Source organism: Cuculus canorus, chromosome 16, assembly GCF_017976375.1.
Source record: "Cuculus canorus isolate bCucCan1 chromosome 16, bCucCan1.pri, whole genome shotgun sequence".
NCBI lineage: Eukaryota > Metazoa > Chordata > Aves > Cuculiformes > Cuculidae > Cuculus > Cuculus canorus.
In genome coordinates, this window is record NC_071416.1 from 17,917,013 (window position 1) to 17,935,633 (window position 18,621).

General features: G+C 40.4%; 1 protein-coding gene across 10 annotated transcripts in view; it reads left to right on the forward strand.

Annotated features, from left to right (window-relative positions):
* STK4 (serine/threonine kinase 4) overlaps positions 1-18,621 on the forward strand; it is a 51,010-nt gene that overhangs the window by 4,372 nt on the left and 28,017 nt on the right. For 4 of the 10 annotated variants that reach the window (XM_054081285.1, XM_054081281.1, XM_054081279.1 and 1 more), the window contains exons 4-10: positions 686-800; positions 1,331-1,495; positions 1,887-2,054; positions 2,621-2,806; positions 3,389-3,517; positions 3,931-3,984; positions 5,727-5,913. In XM_054081285.1, the coding sequence (XP_053937260.1) occupies positions 686-800; positions 1,331-1,495; positions 1,887-2,054; positions 2,621-2,806; positions 3,389-3,517; positions 3,931-3,984; positions 5,727-5,913 (1,004 nt within the window). Of the gene's footprint in view, positions 1-685; positions 801-1,330; positions 1,496-1,886; positions 2,055-2,620; positions 2,807-3,388; positions 3,518-3,930; positions 3,985-5,726; positions 5,914-8,039; positions 8,396-13,681; positions 14,812-18,621 lie in introns of those variants that run through there. The other 6 variants (XM_054081284.1, XM_054081286.1, XM_054081287.1 and 3 more) reach the window with 6 other exon arrangements.

Genomic DNA, 18,621 nt, shown 5'->3' on the forward strand with positions numbered 1-18,621 from the left:
ACTTCCTGTTAGTTCCCAGCTTTTCCTTTTCCAGAGGACAGATTGTTATTGCAATCAATGTACTTCACTGGGATGTTTGTATTTTGGGCAGCCAGACAGCTGACTGTGAGGGACAGCCCTAGGTTGTACCGGATTCCTAAGATCAGTTCTGGATTCAGTTGTAGAAACATGTAGATGCATGTGGTAGTGGGGGAACCCTCCTCTTATTGAGCATGATAGCTGTTTTCCAGCAAACTTTGGGCCTTATTTGATGTTTCCGTTTGGTTGCAAATGCTCTGCAGCAACTTCACCAGGTACTGCCATGGTCTGTTTCTAGTTCCCTTGTCCTGCCTTCTTGCTTGCCACAGTGTTGACCTTGTTGTAATCTGGTTCAGGGAGCTTAACCGGATTGAAGGCCAATCACTCTTATTTCTACAGGCTTTGTTTTCAGGCATTGGAGTTCCCTGCACTGACTTACTGCCAGGTCAGATGAGTACTGCTGTGAGAAAGAGGCTTGGCAGGGCTACGGTAGCCCTGTGCAAGTTCAGACTGTTTTGGAATACTTTTGATCAGGGTTTCAGTGGCATTTCAGATCTGAATTTCTAAAACATACTTAGGAACTACACAGTGTATTGTGCTTGTTCTGTTATGCTGGTTACTGGTATTTGACCCTTTCTTTTCTCTTTTTTTTTTCCACATTTCACAGTCCTCATGTGGTGAAATATTATGGCAGCTATTTTAAGAACACAGACCTGTGGATAGTCATGGAATACTGCGGTGCTGGATCGGTGTCTGATATTATTCGATTACGAAATAAAACTGTACGTCCTTTCTCCTTTGAATGTATAAATGGGAAATACAGGTGTCCAGCAGCTCAGGGAAGTGGATTAGTTTGGGTATAATTCTCATGGTGTTCAATGCCTGACACGACCGTTTGCCATAACTTGAGATGCAGGTCCTTTGTTCCTCTGAAAATTAGAAAGCCAATTACATTGATTGAGTTTGGTTATCCAGGTAATGTAATTGGGGGAGCAAATTTTTGCTTGTGAGCTTTCATGAAGACCCAGGCTGATTCTGAATAACAGACTCCACGTTACTTTGGTTATTGCAGAATAAGAATTACTAGTTTAGAGGAAGAATAATGATATGTGAAATGTGCTATGTGTGCATATGCGTGCTGGTTGTAATCCAGTTCTACTACATAATGCTGTAAGTTGCTAACTACCCATTAGTATGGCAACCTTTAATGAAGACAATTAAATGACAATTAGTGAATCTCAGGAAAACATAGACTGAAACAACAGTTTTACATCTCAGCTGATGAGTTGGTAGTAACACTTCTCTTCTTTAGCTCACAGAGGAAGAAATTGCTACAATAGTACAATCAACACTGAAAGGACTAGAGTACCTGCATTTTATGAGGAAAATACACAGGGACATCAAAGCTGGAAATATATTGCTAAATACCGAGGGGCACGCTAAGCTTGCAGATTTTGGAGTGGCAGGACAACTTACGGTATGTAAACCAAGCTAGTCATTTATGCTTCATCTTTTTAACTTGCATGCAAGTATGATGTGCGTGTGGAGACTGAGAAATTGTTCTAAACTGTTTTTTACCATTTTACATCAACATAATGAGATGGTAAAGCAGCAACAGATTAGAGCAGAGCTCTGTGGTAGCCATTGTACCTAAGCAGTGGTTTGCAATGGCATTTGCTCTTTCCTTCAGGATATTTGTAACTTCAGTAAACACATTTTGATTCCTCTTTACAGCCCTCCATATTCCAATTTTGCTGACTGTAATAAAGTCCACGTGTACAAGTGGAAGATAGTTTGTGATAATAATTGATGAGTGTTTGTGGCTAATAAAATTGCCGTTGTCTGGATCTTTATGCTACTCTTCTCAGGACACTATGGCAAAGCGGAACACGGTTATAGGGACCCCGTTTTGGATGGCTCCAGAGGTGATTCAAGAAATTGGGTATAATTGTGTTGCAGACATCTGGTCTCTGGGAATCACTGCAATAGAAATGGCTGAAGGCAAGCCACCATATGCAGATATTCATCCTATGAGGGTAAGGACTGTGGTCTTTCAAAATGTGTTGCTGCATGGAAAGTTTTTTTTCTGTTACAGCTGACTGAATAACATATCAACATGCCATCTTGCTTGTAATGTAAAGTAAATTATTTGTTTTCTCTTTGCTCTTAGTGTGGTTGATTGAATAAACGAAAAACAGGTCTTTGAGAAGGAGAATCTGTGGGGGGAGGAAAATCACGATCCTCTTCAGTTGAGACATAGCTGCAATTCCCTGTACTGGGAAAAAACATTTTTAGCTGTGTTATCCAAAGGGATTTTTTTTTTTAATGCAAGCATAAATTATTTAGTCTTAAAAATGGCAGATTCACACCATTCAGGGCATATAATGGCTCAGTATAAGTACCTAGTGAGAAAAGTCTGATTTCTTGCTACTTGATTCCTGTGAGCAAATTTGTGTATGATATTGGCACAAAATCTTCAGAAGCAGCAAACTTGAAATATCTGTAGTTCTTGGATACTAGGGTGTATTTGTGTGTATTTATGTTGTACTGTTGGAAAGCTTTAAACTTTGTTTGGAAATCTGGAATATTATTCTATTTTCAGGCAATTTTCATGATTCCTACCAACCCGCCTCCAACGTTCCGGAAGCCAGAGCTTTGGTCAGACAAGTTCATGGACTTTGTAAAACAGTGTCTTGTCAAGAGCCCAGAGCAGCGTGCCACTGCAACACAGCTTCTGCAGGTCTGCCTTTTCTTATGGGAATGTAAGCTCCAGAGTAGGCTTGCTGCGGTAGGCATCTACTGCTGTGTCTCTGCTGAGATGTTGGTTTCATTTCTTGCTGCTCCTGCTCGTTACAGATTTTACTGATTAATAACTGATTTTTAAAATCTTACACTCTATTTCAACTTTTCAGTTCTTCACCAAGAGCCAGTCTAACATCAAGTTCATACTTTTGTCTTCTCTGGGTGTTTTTTTTGTTTGGCTTTGGGGACTTGTTTTACTTTCAAGTTCTCACCAGGACTGCCAAAAAACAGCCTCTTAAAATGCTAAAAAGGCGGGGCTAAAGAAGTGGTCTTGTCATGGTGATGATCACTGTAATCCATTCTCAACAGCTAAGCTGTTAAGGAAAGAAATAAGTAGAGTTGTGGGAGGGGAATGAGCCCAAGGTCTCACAGCAGTGATGCCTTTGGAGCATGATCTTGTTTGGAGGGTGAGAGGTCTCCCTCCTATGCCCAAAAGAAGTATTGGGGTTTTATTTTAGTAATACATTGAGTTACATTCCAATTTTGATTGGAGGTATGTTGTAGTAACAATCCTTTGCTGTTATATCTTGATTCAGTTGTGGTTATATATTTTTTTAATACTTCTCAGCATCCATTTGTTAAAAGTGCCAAAGGAGTATCAATTCTGAGAGACTTGATTAATGAAGCAATGGATATCAAGCTGAAACGTCAAGAGGCACAACAGCGTGAACTAGATCAAGAAGATGAAGAAAATTCAGTGAGTATTTAATAGCAACAGTGTACAAAGTCCAAACTCTTGCTCCTTTCATAAGGATTAGCTGCTTTTTTTGATTTTGTAATATTTTGTCCAATTGCCCATGGATTTGAGTTTTCTACTTTGACTGCTTGGTCTCTACACAGTCTTTATATTTAAGTGGAATAGCCAACATGTATGGCTTACTGTTTAGCTTAGAGTGTAACTAGAGAACTCTGACTGAATAGGTCTACAAAGTAGTGTACGTGAAAGACTTGATACGCTTTCCCAGTTGGATTATATTATTTATGCGTTAATGAGAATTTTGCATTGTATATTCAGGTCTTAGACGGCTCTCCTCGTATCAAATAATAATATCATCTGTGGTGCACTAAGTTTTAAGTCTGTTATGTTGTTTTACCGTTGTTGTGCTTTAGAACCTCCCTTACAGAAACTTTCTGCTACACAAGAGCCACCGACAGAAACCTGAGGTGAGGCCATGACAAGTGTTCAGGGGTTTGCTGTGAATTTAAGTTCCAGCTCCTTGTTTCAGTGGTTACAGCATGTCAATATGGGAAGCATGTCAAAAGCTGGTTTTTGAGCCTCTGCCTTCTTCAATTTGAATAAATGAAATGAGCAGCAAAAAGCATTGTATGCCAGTCTTCAGACTTAGACTCGAACTGCATGCTCTGCGGTATATGTGCTGAAGACATGGCTCATCTAGTTTTACACTTTTGGACCGACTATTTATTTAGCGTGGAAATAATTTTATTGGTCATGTTGCTATGATGTTGACTTGAAGAGTATTGTCCTTACCCTCTCTTTTTTATTTCTGACTGATCTGGAGTAATGTTGCTGGAAGCTGGTGTCTGTAGTGGAGTTGGGTGGTCTCCTGTCTGTGTGTTTTCCTGAAGCTTCTCTACTCTGTGTCTGCTAGCAGAAAAGTGTTCCCAAGCACTTCCCAACTGCTGTGGAAGTTTCTGCTGTAGTCCTGTGTTAAATGGTGTGTAGCTAACAAATTTATTATTTCCGCTCACCCACTCATCTCCACCTAAAATTACTCTTCCTCTGTTAACGTGTCACATATTTTTTCTCCTCCTCTTGCTATTGCTTTTGAAGTTGAGAAGTAAATCACGCAGGCACCCTTGACCAAACAGATAAAATGTATGGAACACCACAGTGTGGAGGGATCTGTTTCTGTCTTTCCGTGACAGCGAGATTGAGTATTACAGCTTCATGTGCAAGACCTGTGTTTTCCCTCTGGCACTAATGCAGATCAGTAAGCCCCTGGTTACACAAAGCTTCATCCTTATCACAAAACCTAGGAATTCTACTGTAAACCTAGGAAGTGACTAGCTGGATACCTAGTTCACATTTCTAAGATACTGGATTGTGGGAATTTTGACCTTGTTCTTCATGAAATCCTAGTCGTGATATATACTTAGTGACTATTACACCTGATGGAACTGCTACCTCTGGCTAATGTAACTATCTGCCAGGAAGTTGTCCTGCCAGAATTTGTTTCCAGAGCTTGTGTTTTCCTATGAAGTCAGTTTCTTGGGCCTTGACAGCAATAATTGAAACTTCTTTAGTGTTACTACCTGCTAATAAATGGGACGATAAAGAATTTTCAGCTGAAAGATTGACTAAATTTGTTAATTTCATTCCTTTTTAAAGGTTTGCAAAGTCAGTTCATTTTTCTTCAGTCCTTCTGAAGTTTATAGCAAGTAAAACTACCTAAATGTTAAACACAGACTCCTAAAAAATAGGGTGGACACTTTTCTTCGGTGCCACGTGCACTCCAGCCTTAGACCTGTTGCTGTCTGATAACTAATGACTCTTCAGTGAGACTGACTTGAGAACAGGGGCTTTAAGTCAACTGTTTAAACCAGTAACGCTATTAGAAGCACTAATGACTGAATGAGTTTTGTCATCTGTTCTTACAGACAGATCACCAGGTCAGAAATGAGATAGAACTTGCATTGAGAAGCTTCTGCTGATTATTTATCTGTTCTCTTATTTATCATGCCAGCAGAAAAGTATGAAGACTTTTCATTACCTGTTTGGAGATGACAGGGAGAGAACTAAGTGCGTAAAACAAAATGGTGTTTCTTTGTGTGGTCGTAAAAAAAATCTCTGGATCAGTAAGACTTGCCGGTGTCCTTGAATGCAGACATTCTTCATGGGGCTTCACCACCATCAGTAAAAATGTATTTATGGCATCCTTCTACAGGAAGAAGATGAAACAGATTCAGGTACCATGGTGAGGGCAAGTGGCGATGAAACTGGTACCATAAGAGCTGTCAACACAATGAGTGGTGGAGCCAACACAATGATAGAACATGGTGGTACCTTGGAATCCCAGTTGGGTACAATGGTCATAAACACAGAAGAGGAAGAGGAGGAGGGCACCATGAAAAGTAAGAAAACATCTTTAACTATTGGAATACTACCTAGGACCTAATGTGAGCCATGATATATATTCCCAACCTGCTTTGATATTTTTGGTAGCTTATTTTGATGCCTTTTATTATAGGGAGCTAAAACTCTTCGGTCATTGCCCTCTGGCAGTAGAGAGACTCTTTCTAGGTTAAAATTTCAAGCTATTTTGTTTAGTCTTGCACTTGGTATAGCTGAGTTGTGCACAAGTTTCTGTGCTGATAGGACATGATCTACTTCTAGCTAGTTGGTTTTGTTTCTGTCTTTTTCAATGAATATAGAGGAGGGAGGCTCTAGCATAGACCAACTTTGTGTTGCTTTAGGTGATCAGGCTGTAACCTGGCATTCTCTTTCAAAACTGATGCCTCAAATTAAAGTTACGCTTATGAGAAATACCTCACACTTTTTAAAAACAAGACACACAGTGGGTGGAGCTAACATCCCTCTAGACTTGTGTGTTTCTTTAGTGTTACTTTAATCGGCTGAATAAGCTGTGTATTGCTTTTCTGAGACATTCAAGTTGCAAACTCTTCTGCCGGAAAGTAGAAAAGCTTACTAAAACTACAACCTTGTCATGGGTTGTCAGATTTTAAAATGGTGTGACTTTGATTCCTGATAGTGTGGAAGACCTCACAGCTTGACCTGGAAAAGGGTTTAAAGTCTTTTTTTTTTTATTAAAGAGGTGGCAGGGAGGGCCTCCTTGGTGAAGGAGACTAGAAGAAAAAGAACATTCTCGGTTGTAGGCTCTCATAGAGATCAGTTACCAGTGGTTGGGTGGGAACAGCGTTGAGGCGGAGGTGGTTATGGTTGACTCAGCTGGCCAGCACAAATGTTTGTTCAAGGACCGAGGAAGGTGCTGAGTGGGGACTCAGCATTGGTAAAATATGACCATTATAGTCAAGGCTTGTTCTTTTGGCTCTTGCACTGCTTCTAAATACTTCCGTGGCCATCTGATCCTTAACCTTTAGCCATTGTAGGAGAAGGAAAAAAAAATCTCAACAGGAGTTTGGAAACCTTCTTCTCAGGAATTCCTGTGTTGAGAGCTTTTTCCAAGTGGGGGCCCTCTAGGATGTTTGGAAGGATCCTATTTTCCCCTAGCAGACAAGTGTGGAATTTCAGTAAAACCTGTTTAAAAGAGTTTTCTGAACTTTGGCAGACATGGATTCAGCACATTAAAAGCCAGAAGTGTCAGCCAACATAGCAGCTTGTGGCAAGTAAGCTGAGGGGGTAACGCCGTCAAGTTTTGTGGAACAAGGTAACTCTAGCAAAGAGACAGTGGATGCTTGGAGAGGCTTAAAATATCACCTAAAGAGTGGGAGAAGCCGCCAGCTTTAATAAACAAAGTGAAGTTGTGGTTGCTTTACAGATAGACAGCACTGTTAGTTTCTCATCATCAGTGTTTGCTGTTCCATTTCATGATTCACCATAACAGATTAACACCTTTGGTAGCCAGGGCAGGACCAAGTAAAACACCTCTTTGGTTTGTCTTCCTGTGTTTAACATGCTTATCTTCTTGCTATCTTTTTAAGATTGCAGCGCTTGTAACTCAGAAGCATCTAATGCTCTCTACAAACTAACATGCACGGTTTTGAGGTGATGCCTTTGATATCTCTTGACATACTCTCGTTTTGAGTAGAATCAGTCATGAGGATATTACAGTGCCTTTAGTATAGACTGTATTATCAAACCTCAAGAGGGAGCTCCAGAACAAGCTCTAAGAGCTCTGGATCTCCCGATCTTCATGACTAGAAAGTCGAGGTCTTATTTTAAACCCCTCTTAGACCTCAGACTTCTTACAAACACTGTTCTTCAGCTGCTGATCAGTGTCTGATCAGTGCTGCGTGTGCATCAGGAGGGCTTGGACAGTTGTGGAGGAATCTTCTTCAGATATTGGGTGAAAATGATGTTTGACACTGGTGTCGTTCTCCTGTCTACAGGTTCAATACAGCAGTATCTAGTGAAACAGTGATGCACGCGGTGTTTTCTCTGCTGCAGGTTGTGCTGCATTTTAATAACTTTAATTCCAAGAAATCTGGTGTTAATGAAAATGATTGTACCAGGCTAAAAGTTAACTTTTTTTTAACACTTTACTCTCTTTCTTCCCCAGCAGGACAATGCTGAAATTCTTGCTGCTGCACAGTGCAGTTTGTTTGTTTCTTTGGTGCCCTGCGAGGCAGTGTTTTTCAGCAGCCTGCCCTTCATGGGAATTGCCTATAGCTCCATTTCTCAGCTTACCATTTCCATATTCACGCTCTCTCAACATTCAGTTGGATTGATTTAACTGTAAAGCTCATCAGCCTGCTGCAGAACTCTCTAGAGGAAGCTCTTTTTGTAATCTTAAATATAAATGTAATAATCCTATTTGGAAACCTCTGGGTCTGAAGAAGCTTCATTGATTCAGTTTTCTAAAGAAGTCTATATTTCCCTTGGCAGCTTGTGTTATGGCTCAAAATAAAGCCTGTTTTAAGTCAATAAATAAGTTCTGATTTTTTTCTTGCGTGGCATTAGTAGGAGGGTTTAGCTTTCCTAGCTGTCTTGGGCTTTTTCACTGCAGGTTTCTGAGCTTGTGTTCTAGCCCTTCCTCCTAATTTAAACAAATAAATTGGTCTCTTGGCCGATGTTTATAGGACATTGAAATACAATGCTTTAGACAGGGTTGTCTTCACGATCTCTAGTAAATTTCTAGGAGCCTTGAAAGTGATTTTTGCATGAATCAATTTGTGACTTTTCAGGCTCAGAGGAAAAGCATTCTTGAATTCTAGTATTTTACATTATAGAGGAAGTTTTGTAGTCTATTGAGCTGTAATTCTGTTTTCTTAAATTCTTTCATTTGATTTTCTAGACACTCAAATACTCAGATGGCATTAAAAATGTTGCTTTGACATTCTATTACACGTTTTGATTGCACTCAAGTGATTGTCTGAAATTACAGATACAAAATTGCGCTGCGTCACATTTTACTTATAAATCAATTGCTAGCAGATTACTTATGGATTGCAGTTAAACTGATCCAGGAGAAATTTGGAAGCAGCTGAAGAACTATAGATGGGCAGTCGTTCGTAATAACAGACATTTCCATTGTGTGAGAGAACTGGAATAAATTTAACGGTGAATATATCTGAAATCATCTTTTCCTAATTTTTTCAATGAGAGAATGTATAGCATCAGTAAATAATGCAGCACTTTTTACTCTTTTTTGCTTTTTCTGCTTTATTTGCTGTAGGTTTTATACAGTGGAAATTTGGCATGAGTTTCTGTCTTCAATTTTAAGAGAAGAACATGTTTATCTGCTTTATTATAAAATTATTGCTTTCCTTGGACTCTGCATTAGGATCAGATCCAAGTGAAGTAGGATCTAGTTTGTCTAATAATATAATCTGTCCTAGTTTCTATGTTCATGTGCTTCTTGCAGTACCTTTTAAGTACCGTTAAAATGACACCAGAGAATGTAGAACTACCAAGAGTGGTGTGAGTTGGGCTGTCTGGTTTTTGGGTCGGCATGAATGAGGGATCTGGAGAGAGTGGGGGAATTGTGGATATGTGGTTTTTGCTAAAGCGCATGTTCAGTAGAGCATCCAGTGTGGAGGCAGACCAGAAGGTCTGATAATGCTGTTACCTGTATCTTGATCATGTAATGTGCAGGTTAAAGCTCTTAATAGTTTGTGAATGTTTTAAAATAAAATATTCTAGGCTTAATTCTTATTATAAAGTTAGGAGTAATTTTGGATTTGTTATGCTTTAACCATGGCTGCACTGCTAAGCGTGGTTGTGTCCTTTTTAAAAGCTGTTTCCCCTTTTGAGAGGAGATTGGGTTTTATTAGCAAATTGAATGAGCTAAGATGCAAACGTGGCAATTTCCTATTAGAAAAATGATTCAGGATAAGCTCATTAGCCTTTATGGCTTTTTGTGGCATCCAGTGGTTGACACAAATTGCCAAGACTCAGGAAACTTTTTGTCTTCACTAATTAACCTCTAATTATTTCATGTAAAGCAATGACTGTAAAAGCTGTAATGTGACCAGAGTGGATATGGATGGCAGAAGGTTTATATGACTGCATTACTATTATAGTTGAATAAAGTATCACTGATGTTTAGCTGAGGTGGCTATTGGTGGTGTAATATCATTGGTTGTCAAAAAAAAGTGGAGATGCGTGTTATCCAAATTGCTGATGCAGGCACTGTAGAGAATAGCTCCACATCTTGTCAGGATTTACGTCGTGTGTGTCAGGGGAACTGGCTCTGTTTTGTCTCTCTGTAGGCAGTAGCTCTTCGTAGCAGCTTCCCACTACTTAGTGTTATTGATGTCCAGTGGCACAGTTCTGTGCTTAAAATGAATTCGTCCATTTAGGCATAATTGGACCATAAAACACTTTTAGCATCATGCATTTAAATGACATGCTGTTTATAGAAACACCTACGTTGATTAAATTCTTCTCAAACTGTAAGCAGCATTTTGCTGCCATTTTTGAGGTGTAGAAAATATAAATCTCCACAGATAAGTCTTCTAGCTGTGTTGCTTTGGATTTTTATCTTAATGGCAGCCTTGCTGGCAAAATTCACCTGAGCAGCAGCCAGCCTGGTTAAGGATATTGTTGTGTGTGGCCATGCACACGGTGTTGCTGAGCGATGGGAGATGTTGTATGTGCTGGCATTTTGTTGTTGGGCTTTTGCAATGGGTTTTGGTTTTTTCTGTTTGAATAGTGGGAGGCCGCTGGACTTCTGTCTTAGCAATGGAAATAGCGGTTCTGTGCAGGGTGAAGCATGAAGAAGGGTTAAGTCTGAGGTCTAAGTTGGATGCTTGTCCACCTTTGGTTGTCCTGAGTATTTGACAAAGATTTAACGCTTAGACAAAGTTAGTCATCTGTTAATGTTTCTATTTTCAGAGATGCTTAAATTTGTAAAAGAGGTGTATGTGTTAGTCAAGACAAAAATAGCTATGTTAAATTCTTTATTAAGCACCCCTATATTTGTGACGGTACGGGATAAAAAAGTAAGGTTGGGGTTTTTTTTCTGGACCAAAGCATTGTCTTGAGGAAGATAGGAAGTGGAAGTATACTTGAGTCATGCAGCAGAGGCAGCATGTTTCAAGAGACTCAAGCAGGAGACAGTAGTAGTGAATCAGTAAGTACATCTCTGTCCCATACACATTCGCACAAACACGCAGATTTTAACCTATGTGTCTCTTCTACAAATAGACTCACTTCTTACTGGATCAAAAGAAACCCTGGAGAAAGCTTTTCTTCTGAGCGAGAATGAGGAAAACTATAAACTCTTAAGTTCTTTAAATGCAGAGGTTTAAAACCAAATTCATTTTTACCAGCAGATTTTCAAGCTTCAGGAAAAAAAATGATCATTGCTCTGGTGCTTTCTGTTCTCTTTAGATAAGCACATGAGTTTCTGGGTTATGAACAGAAAGAGTGTAAGCAAATGCTTGCTTGATTACATGCCATTTAGGGAGCCTGAGCTGCTAACCACAGGATGCTGGACCTGTCCCTGTTGATAAAGTGGTTTCTTGTTAAGATTCACCAGAACCTGAGCCAGATGATGCAGGATATGAAATGCTCACTTTTTTTCTTGATGCATCTTCATTTCTTGCAGCCTGTGTCATATGTTGTGATTGCCACACTAAGTTAGCAATTCAGGCAAATGAGGTGAAAGATACAAGGTGTCCACTGAAAACTTGTGATGAAGGAAGGCACTAGGTATTTATAATCTTTTCTGAGGGTTTTATGTAGAAGAGATACAAAAGGAGGTAATCTAGTCTTAAACAGCTTTCTGTGAGGATTTCCTTCTCTTTCAGAAAGAGTCCTCCATTACATACCAACAGTCATCCAAAGCTGTGGTGTACTCCTCTTTTCGGATTACTTGGATGTCTAATGTTCATTAAAAAAGATTAGTTAGGATACCTAGCATTGATTTTTATGGTCATTTAGGAGCTCCCTCTTAATAGCAGGACATGTCAGGTATGTTCTGCTTTGATTTAGTTTGAAATAGACCATAATTATGGGAAGATTTGTCCTCATAAGCTTCAATAGATATGAAGTGTTAATGTGGTCTGATTTTAATGTGAGGAGATCTCAGCTTGTGTTGCCATGGGGTGAATTCATTAATGATGGAGCACTTTTTGCTCTGGTTGAATAAATTGGCATCTCTGCTCTGCTGCATAAAATGACAGCCCTGTTCATACTGTACAAATTATGCTGTCCAGCTGCTAAAGTTCATCTGTGATCTTTAAGAAACAGCCTGAAGCGAGTAAAACTAGAATTCCATTTGAAATTTAATAGTAATGAGGTGTTGCTTGCTCATAATCATCAGGCACTGTTCTGTGCATCCTAAATACGTGTGCATTTTCAGTCTTAAAGCTAAATAATTCAATCTAAAGCAGAAAAGTGCTGAGACTACTGGGGACTAAGTCTCTTAACATGAGAAGTCAGTGAAGATCTATGCTTATTCAGACCATTAAAGTGAAAGATGACATTGGATATGGGAACTCCATAAAAAAGAAAAAGAAAATTATAAAGGGCAAGGAGGGAAAGTGAACACTGCAGAGGATAATGGTTTGAATGCCAAAGAGCTGAGGCTTGCTCAAGAACAAGTGCATATACACTAGCTGCCCATAAGCCTCACACTAGGAATGAGGGGGTTTATAATTCTAGAAGAACATCAAGCCTGTCAGCAACGAGGACAAAGCAAACCAATTGTTTTACAATAGATTTTGATACCTCTGTGAAAGGGACTATATAATCTTGCATATGATAGCAGAAGACTCTTCTGCTTGTCCCAGGGGATCTTTTCCAGCGTTACATCTGACTAAGGCAGCCCTAGCTCTGCTTTCTTTAGAGTTAACATGCGTGCTCCTGACTGCATCCCTGCAGAGCTGGTCTGCTCACAGGGGTGCAACTTCCTGAGCTTCATGCAGGGCATTTGTGATGCTTTCCTAGCACAAGTCAACTTCAGAATTTTTGGTTTTGTTGCTCCTGACACCTCATTGTCATGAACACAAGTGCTCTGCAGAGCAGAGGCCAGCTGTATTTCTTAAGATGGCAGTCTCTTGAAATCTTGACAAATACATGTACATGTCCCAAGTATCATGTTTTAGTTTGATATTGCTAATATAGTAATTGATCGTTTCTTTGTAGAAGGCTTTGTATAGTAGCATGATCTCCTGATTGTTCCCAGCCACAAGTCTAGCTCAGATTTTTGTGGTGGAAGGCAGGAAATCACTCACCATGGATTCAGGAATAGAAATTTGAAGTATGAACTGTAATAACGTAACTGACTTGAGTAAAAAGCACAGAAATCATGTTTCTGCAGTTATCTTTTTCCGTCATGGCAAGCTTTGTGACTCTGAAATTCACCCTGGATAGATAATAACAATGTCTTTCAAGAGGAAGGGATAGCAAAACAAGTATTCTTCTGCTGTTGAATTTGAGTAAAGAAGAATAACAGAGAGAAAAGCAGACATCCTAGTTTCATTACTCAGCAAGCTTGTTCAGATACCCAGAAGGACATTTAAATCCCACTTTCCATTTGAAAGGGTCCTTTAAAGCTCATGAGCATCTGAAAATTTTCAATTGTGAGAGCTAATTGGACAAATCAGGAAAATGAGTGCTTTGATTTCTGTGACTAGGTGGCACTGAATGGCCTGGGTTTGTGTATTCTCTGTACTGCTGGGGAAAAAAAAGTAAGTCCGTTGCTAGTTTAGTTGACTGTGCTCTTCCTTTTTTATCATTCTGCTTTCTCTGCAGCATCAGATGGAAATAGAAGTATCTTGAAGGCTCTCCACACCTTCTTTGTCATCTCTTGCTTGGTGTAATGGATCATAGAATCACAGAATGGTTTGGATTGGAAAAGACCTTAAAGATTCCAGCCCCCTGCGATTGGCAGGGACACATCCCACTAGATCAGGATGCCCAAGGCCCCATCTAATCTGTCCTTGAACATCTCCAGGAATGGGGCAGCCACAGCTTCCCTGGACAACCTGTTCCAGTGTCTCTCCACCCTCATGGTGAAGAAATTCCTCCTTATGTCTAGTCTGAATCTGCCCTTCTTTAGTTTATAGTCATTCCCCTTTGTCCTATCACTACAAGCCTTTGTGAAAAGTCTCTCCTGAGCCTTCTTGTAGGCTCCCTTCAGGTACTGGAAGGACGCTATAAAATCTCCTCTGAGCCTTCTCTTCTCCAGGCTGACCAAGCCCAACTCTCTCAGCCTGTCCTTCTATGGGAGGTGCTCCAGTCCTCAGATCATCCTTGTAGCCTCCTGTGGTCCCGTTCCAACAGTTCCATAGCCTTCTTATGCTGAGGATCCCAGAACTGGACACAATACTCCAGGTGAGGTCTCACAGGAGAGGAATAGAGGGGCAGAATTGCCTCCATAGTCTGAAGTCAGTATGCTGCAGTCAGCCACTAATGCTTACCTCTTCCATTCCTTCAAGTATTCAGACAGGTGACTTCTTTGGGATGCAGCACATTGGCTTAGTTTCTGCTTAAAAATTGTCATTGCTGTAGCCTAGTAGAAAAGAGGATGTAGTTTGTTGAAATCAGCAGTGAACTCCTTTTAAAAATCAAAATATAAGGCAATACTTGTTGTTCACAATGAACAGCATTCTCTGACTTTGGACCCACCAGTTTCACATCTTTTTATATTGTAACACACCCCAATACTGATATTTTTAAGCTAGTCTAAACATGACTTTATACCAGGCACCACTTGTGAGTTTTTCGTGGAGAGCTTCTGCGTTTTACCACGCGGCAGGCTTAAGGACAATCATTGTTCTCCACACAGCTGTCCCAAACCTGCAGTTCTGCAGTTGGTTGGACTGGCTCCAGTATGGCTGTGGAGTTCCATTTGTGTAATTAATACAGCTCCTAAAAAGATGACTGCGTATCGAAATGGTGTACTGTTAATGGCTCCAGGGAGCTCTCATGGCTCATCCTTATAAGCATCGTTAGGTTCCAAAATGAATGCATGGAGAAGCCTTTCTTGTCACCACAAAGTGACCTTCTAATAAAAGACTTTTCTCTGCCACACTTGTGATCTCACTTTCTGTCAAATGTTCATATTTTAGGCTAACCCTATAAAACTAGGAAGTTAAATGCTTCTTGGCACAGACACATTTAGTGTGATGCCATCTTTCAGCAGTATCTGCAAATAGCAGTGATCGATTTTTGTCTTCAGCTGCGCATTATCAAAATCTTAAAGCTATAGCAATGTGATTCTTGTGCTGAATTAATAGCAGATTGTCTTTGGAAAGGTGACACTGTTGTTAAGGGCCAAGATTGATGAAAAGAAATGCGGTCGTGCTGGGCTGATAATTGATTTGATGTAATGTCTTTCCGTTTCCGGGAGTGTTCCTGTCGGTCTTGCTGCATACGCATGCTGACTGAGATCATAGCAGCAACTAACGTTTCAGATGTTTTAGTTCTGTATTCCTGATACTTTTCACTTTAAAATACCTTTTTTCCCCAATTTGTTGTTTGCCACTTAGCAATCTGTATATTTATCAGTTTAACTAAACCCAAATTGCTTTGTAAAGACACAGTGTTACAAATTGATGTGTAGAAGTGAACTAAAATTGGGGCCTAAGCTGAAAAAATCTTGCATGCTTTGGAAAGGCGTAAGGTGACTGTGAGATTAGTGGTGTCCAAGAGTGGGTGTGAGGAGCACGGATCGCAGGAGCACTTGGCTTGGCAGGGACCTATGGAGGCCATCAGTCCAGCTCCCTGCATGATGGCCAGGACCAAGTGCAGTGTCCAATCCAGTTGGTTGGGGACTCACGCAGTCGCTGCAGCCCTCCTCCATTGCACAACTGTCCATGTTGTGAAACCTTTCTTCCTTACATCTGGCTGGGTTGCCCTTGCTGTAGTTCAGACCGTTCCTGTCATCCTTTTGCTGGGGAGAGCAGGGCTTTGATGGCCTGTTGGGGTGGGAGACGGTGGCTGGAGCCTTTTCTGCTCTCCTCAGGCTGAACAAACCCCCTCCCTCTCTGCGTGGCGGAGACCCCTTCAGTGTCTGGCAGCCATCTGCTGCAGCCCTCCAGCTTCTCTGTCACTTCGGCTGGTGGGGCTGATAATCCAAGATTGTAAACTACCACCAGCACTTCATGTGCTTCCTGCTTTGTCTGTTTCACTTCTGCATGAAAACAGTTTTATGAAACAAAGCTTGGCTTTGGATCTGCCTTTTGATAACTCAGTGTTGCTGCAATAGGTGGTTGTTCAGTAAATGTGACTGGCTGTTTGCAAATATCACAGTTTTTGATGAAATACAAGCTGTGGGGAAATGAACATGACTGTTGTAAGTGAATTAAGCTCTGGTATGAGCAAACAGTCTTTTGTAAAAAGAGAAAAAACATAGAAGGGAACTTAATAAGCCAATGTCACTGGAGTGAAACACTTGCTTTTGAAGTCTCCTGTGCTGCAAACAGTTGTTCTCAAAACGTACGATCTAAGCTTGATTTAGTTTGTTTTGGGTTTTTTCCCCTAGGAAGCCTGAATTACTGAGCCCTTGCCTGGCTGTTGGGAGCTGGGTGTAGGTTGGCCTGGGTAGTTATGGGTTCCTCTTATTTCTACCAAATCTGTTGTAGTTAAGCATTACCACCATTGCCCATAGCAACATCCTTCCTGCTTCGAACAGGCTGGACTGCCGCAGAATGCAAGGAGTGTATTTGATTCCTTATAAATGAATGTTTTATCACTTAGCAGTACTTGTGTTGCTATTGTGTTTCAGTAATTGTTCTCAACAGCAAAGCTGTTATCCATTTCACAGCCATGGTTTCCGCCTGACCTTCACGCAGCCTGTCCGAAGGTGTCTGTCTTGAGCTAATTCAGTATGATGAGGCTTTTGGTTTTGTTTTTTAAAAACTGGGGAACTACTGCCAGGGGTAGAATAATTTGTCTTTGCTCCAGTTGTCATAATGCAAAAGTGTAAGCACTTTAGCTCATGCTTGAGCTTTTAGTTGACCCCAGAGAGGCAGGACGATGCAGTGCTTTTACAAAATGCATCGTGACATTTCCGGCTGTGTAGAACCACACTTCTCTCCAGATCACAACCCAAATATGCTGCCAAGATTTCTCATACTTTGCAGAAATTTGTTCTGAATTTAACCTGTCTATAGACAAAGTATCTCATAGCCGACTAAGGAATTTGTACACTTGTCTGAGGATCAGACAGCATCTGCCAGGGAAGTTCTGGATCACTGGATGGCAATTTTATATGGAAGACTAATACTTTGTGATTAAATCTTAATGCGTTTCCAGAGTAGGTAGTGGTTTTTTCAAGAGAAAAGCAAAAGCGCTGCAGAATGTCCTTAGTGAAGACTGTCTTGTGACAGCCTGCCATCTGTACAAACTCCTGTCGGAGAGGCTCTACGTTACACAGACCCCACAAACCCATCAAAGGACAGCTTCACCTCCTCTGTGTTTGTCTGAAGTGCCTAACTTTTGGTTGATTGCCTACCTGACAAATGATATCATTTCAAATGTATGGCATTCGACAGTGAACTTATTTCCACAGTCCAGAATTATTCTGATGCCATTTTCTGTCAACTGTAGCCCTAATCCTGCTGTCTGAAAATTATAGTTTCTGCATTGATTAAAACATGTTTCAAATATTATTAACCTACCTCAGTGTCTAGAGAACTATATTTTATCAGAACAGAAATGTTTTATTAGGAACTGTTATAGTGCTTACTTCCACTATGCTCACAGGTTTTTGTGAGGCATTTTATTACGAAGAGCAGCACAATGGCATTCTGCTGTGAGCAGTCTTCGGCTGCATTTGCAGTTGTTGTGATGCAGTCCTGTTAAAGCACATTTGCTGTGCAAGCAAACTGAGACTCTTTACAAGATATTAGCTGCAGTGTAACTCACAGTATAAGACACTTCACATCCATCTGATGCTGTCCTGGTTGCACTAGTGAGGAAATATTCCTTTGGCGATACTGAAAGTCTTTTGGTCATGACTTGCTGTGAAGTTAATTTTTGTGTTTTGTTCCTGTGTTGGCTTTTAAGCAGTCTCTGCTAGGAATTGGTATTGTCAGCTTCTTGCTTATCATCATTTTCTTCCCTACTGCACCGTTGTCACCCTACAGCTAAAGTTGCTGCCGTTCATGAACTCCACCTCCTCTCTCTCCAACCAGTATTGGGAATCTGCTTGGATCTGGGGACTTGTGACCTTGTATTCCTTCCTTCAGTGATGGAAACCTGTTTGCAGAATGGGTTGCTACATTTATTTGTATAGAATGGTACTTAAATCACATGAGCAGGGATTTGGATGGTGCAGCAGCTGAAGGAGGAAGGGATGCATTAGTGCTCATGTCCTTAATCCTGCCCAATATACCTGGGCACCCAACAAGACTGGTTTTTACTAGCTCATTGTTCTTAACAGATACACACCGTTCTTCCTTATCTTTCAACTTCTGCTTGTTCTAAAGAATGATTAGTCAAATAGGATAATATAAATATAGTTGTGTAAGTTTTGTGCTCTTGGCTATATCCTTTCTTCTCCTATCAGTATGGGTGAACTCTGTTAGTGAGAATGGTGCTTGGGAGACTTATAAGACCTGCTCTTAAAAATCCAAATATTAATACTTGGAGAGTATTTTAACTCTACTGTTCTGTTGTAGCCTTGCCAATTTCTTATTACCCCAAGTTTCTTAAATGCAGTGAAAACTGAATGGTTAATCTCTGTA